The 3,098-nt window shown below is 44.0% G+C and overlaps 1 gene segment (V, D, J or C); it reads right to left on the bottom strand.

Moving 5' to 3' along the window:
• Positions 1-1,319: 1,319 nt before the first annotated feature.
• LOC112621706 lies at positions 1,320-2,100 on the bottom strand. The segment is given in 2 exon segments: positions 1,320-1,783; positions 1,886-2,100. Coding segments are annotated over 2 exon segments (513 nt in total).
• Between the last annotated feature and the right edge of the window lie 998 nt (positions 2,101-3,098).

The raw sequence follows: 3,098 nt of genomic DNA, 5'->3' as shown, positions 1-3,098 counted from the left end.
GTGACCCCTGAGGGACTTGAATAGAAACAATGAACTAGTAGGAAACCTGCTCTCCAGGGGCTCCAGGATACCTCAAGCCTTGAATTCTGTTTCAGGGAGTCCTGGATTGTTTACGCATCCATGCACTTTACAAAGCACAGTAAAATTATCTCTGGAGAAAGCTATGTCATCCTAGACCAAAAATTATTTCTACAACCATAGTGTCTGGCACAATGTTGAAAATAATTAGGTTTATAAGGAAAAATACAAACAAATGACTGAGAAGCAGCACAAAAGAAAATCAACACAAACAAGCCACAAAGATCTCAGAGGTGAACAGGAACAGACAGACTGAAATAACTGAGAGTCCTACGTTCAGTGAAATACAAGATGCTCTCAGAAAGTGAAACGAGGGAATCACTGACAGCCACGGTCCTTCAGAGGATTCCCAGGAAGCTGCCTTCCCAAGCATTCTAACCAGTACTTCGGAATGATTTCTAATACAAGAGAATCCGGCAGAGGTTAGGGTAGAGACTAGATTTGGACACACACAGTGCATTATTAGGGGAGACAATTGGACCAGGGGCAGTTCATTGCTTCCGAAGTTCTGGCAGGAATATCTAATGCACTAAGGAGCTATTTTAATGAACAGACAAGCACATGGGCAGACAAGTAGAAGTGTCCTCACCAGCCTCTGAACTAGCTGGCCCAGGACTACCTATAATGTTGGGCTATGTCTGTTACATTGAAAAGTTAAAGCACTCCAGTGAAGCAAAATTCATTTTGAGCTAAGATTTAGGAATTGTTTCCAGGATAACCATTTGCGTGCATTTCTTTGAAGTTTAAAGTGTGCTGAATGAAATAGCTGAAATGATCAACATCATCATCATTACAATATTATGATCATTGTCATATTTCCACAAAAACAGAGGGAAAGGATTTCCAAACACATAGTATCTGTTGAGATTTGATTGCATGAAACATCCAGTGCGAGGTCAAGAAGAGATTCCAGAGCCAGGATAAGATTCCAATCATTCAGATGCTGACAAGGGCAGAAGGAGGGCCTGCTGTTTGTTACTTGCATGAAATCAATATCTATATTATTAAAGCCTAACACACATGTTTTGGTGAGTAAATGTTTTTATTTTTCAAGTTTGTGTATTTATTTTCTTAATTAACATACAGCATTATACACATTTTTTATAGAAGAACAACCATCACTGCCCCTGAGGACTAGGTCTGTGATAAATCACTTTCAGTTTTGGTTTCTTGAATTCCCACCCAGAAGTCTTTCAAATCCCTAAGGCATATTTTCAACCAACAATGATAGCGCTCATGTTTTAAGAAAATAGTTCATTTCCTCCCACTATATGAATCCTAGCTATATCTGAAAACTCGCTTCTTCCCTGGGAGGATGAGGAATAAGGAAAGGCCGCTGTGAGCTGACAGAGAGGAGAGAGCCCTGCAGTTTTGTGCACAGCAGGGAAGTGTCTCTGCGCCGCTGTGGCTAAGCTGCTGGCACAGAGATACACGGCCGAGTCCCCAAGCTCTGCAGGCTGGATCCTGAGAGTGGAGTCTACTCCTTTGAGCCTCTCTGCAGAAAATCGATCCTTAGGCAACTGTGAATCATCTACTACACCCTTATTCTGAAACCGAACCAGAAGCTCCGGGCCCTGTCCCAGGATCTGCCGGTACCAGTAAAGGGTAGCATGGCCAGATATAGGATCACACCAAAAAGCCACAGCCTGGCTTTTCTCTGTAATCTTATATCTGGGGGACTGGGCAACTCCAGCTTCTGTGAATTCTGTTGGGGGAAAAAGACAGAATTTGAAAACAGAAAGACAGAAATGACTGAAGTAATCACTGGAATTTCCAGTGGGATGATCATGGTGTTCTTAGGACTCACCTGCCCACAGGAGACAGAGGGCCGCCCAGCAGAGAAGCCTGGTGCTCATGGCAGGGTCGGGGCAGGATGAGAGCTTTACCAGTTCAGGGTCCTTGTGAACAGGAGCAGAGAAGGAGGGACGCCCCTGTCCTTATATGGCAGTTCCTACAGTGACATCTTTGTCTCCACAAATGCCTAAGTTCTTAGACACCAATTGTTATGAACTAAAACAGAGCTAGAAGTTGCTTTAGCATATTCATGGACTGTGTGTAAGTTCATCAGTGTCTTCACTCACATCTCTAGGGCTTGGGGGATTGGATCGCTCACTGCATCTCCAGGCCCTTTGTCAGGCCTCTGAGCCAAAGCTAAGCCATCATATCCTGTGACCTGCACATACATATCCAGATGGCCGGTTCCTGCCTTAAGTGATGACATTCCACCACAAAAGAAGTGAAAATGGTCTGTTCCTGCCTTAACTGATGACATTACCTTGTGAAATTCCTTTTCCTGGCTTATCCTGGCTCAAAAGCTCCCCCACTGAGCACTTTGTGACCCCCACCCCTGCCTACCAGAGAACAACCCCCTTTGACTGTAATTTTCCTTTACCCACCCAAATCCTATAAAACGGCCCCACCCCTATCTCCCTTCACTGACTCTCTTTTCCGACTCAGCCCGCCTGCACCCAGGTGAAATAAACAGCCTTGTTGCTCACACAAAGCCTGTTTGGTGGTCTCGTCACACGGACGCGCATGAAACCCATCCTCTGCTGGATGTTTCTACTTGAATGTGTCGAAGGCAACTCAAAGTACAGACAGCAATTCGTAACCTCTGTGTCTTATCTGTATATCCTTCTCTCTGGGCATTTCTGTCTTACCAGGTTCTCCATCTTCTCATTGCTCTGAGCTTAGACAGAGCGGGAGCTGGGGTAGTTGACACAGCTTTATCCTAGAAGCATGTTGAGCCAGCTGACATGCTCTAAGCTAAAGGGGTAAAATAATACCCTGAGAGAGTTCATTTTTTGTGAAGGTCCATGACCAGTTTTCTCTTTTCTGTACAGTCTTCATGATGCATTGTGTACCATGTCTTCATCATGGTTCTGCCTATGGTTCTTGGTCATCAATGTAATGAAAGTTCTGATATCTTATAAGATGAGTGGGGACTCTCTTATCCCTGAAAATATCATTGTGGATACTGTAAGAAATCCAAAATCAGATTTGTTGAAATCTTGAAGAAA

Source organism: Theropithecus gelada, chromosome 3 (assembly GCF_003255815.1).
Source record: "Theropithecus gelada isolate Dixy chromosome 3, Tgel_1.0, whole genome shotgun sequence".
Taxonomy (NCBI): Eukaryota; Metazoa; Chordata; class Mammalia; order Primates; family Cercopithecidae; genus Theropithecus; species Theropithecus gelada.
The sequence above is the reverse complement of the archived record's forward strand: the minus strand, read 5'-3'. Positions and strand labels throughout refer to the sequence as shown.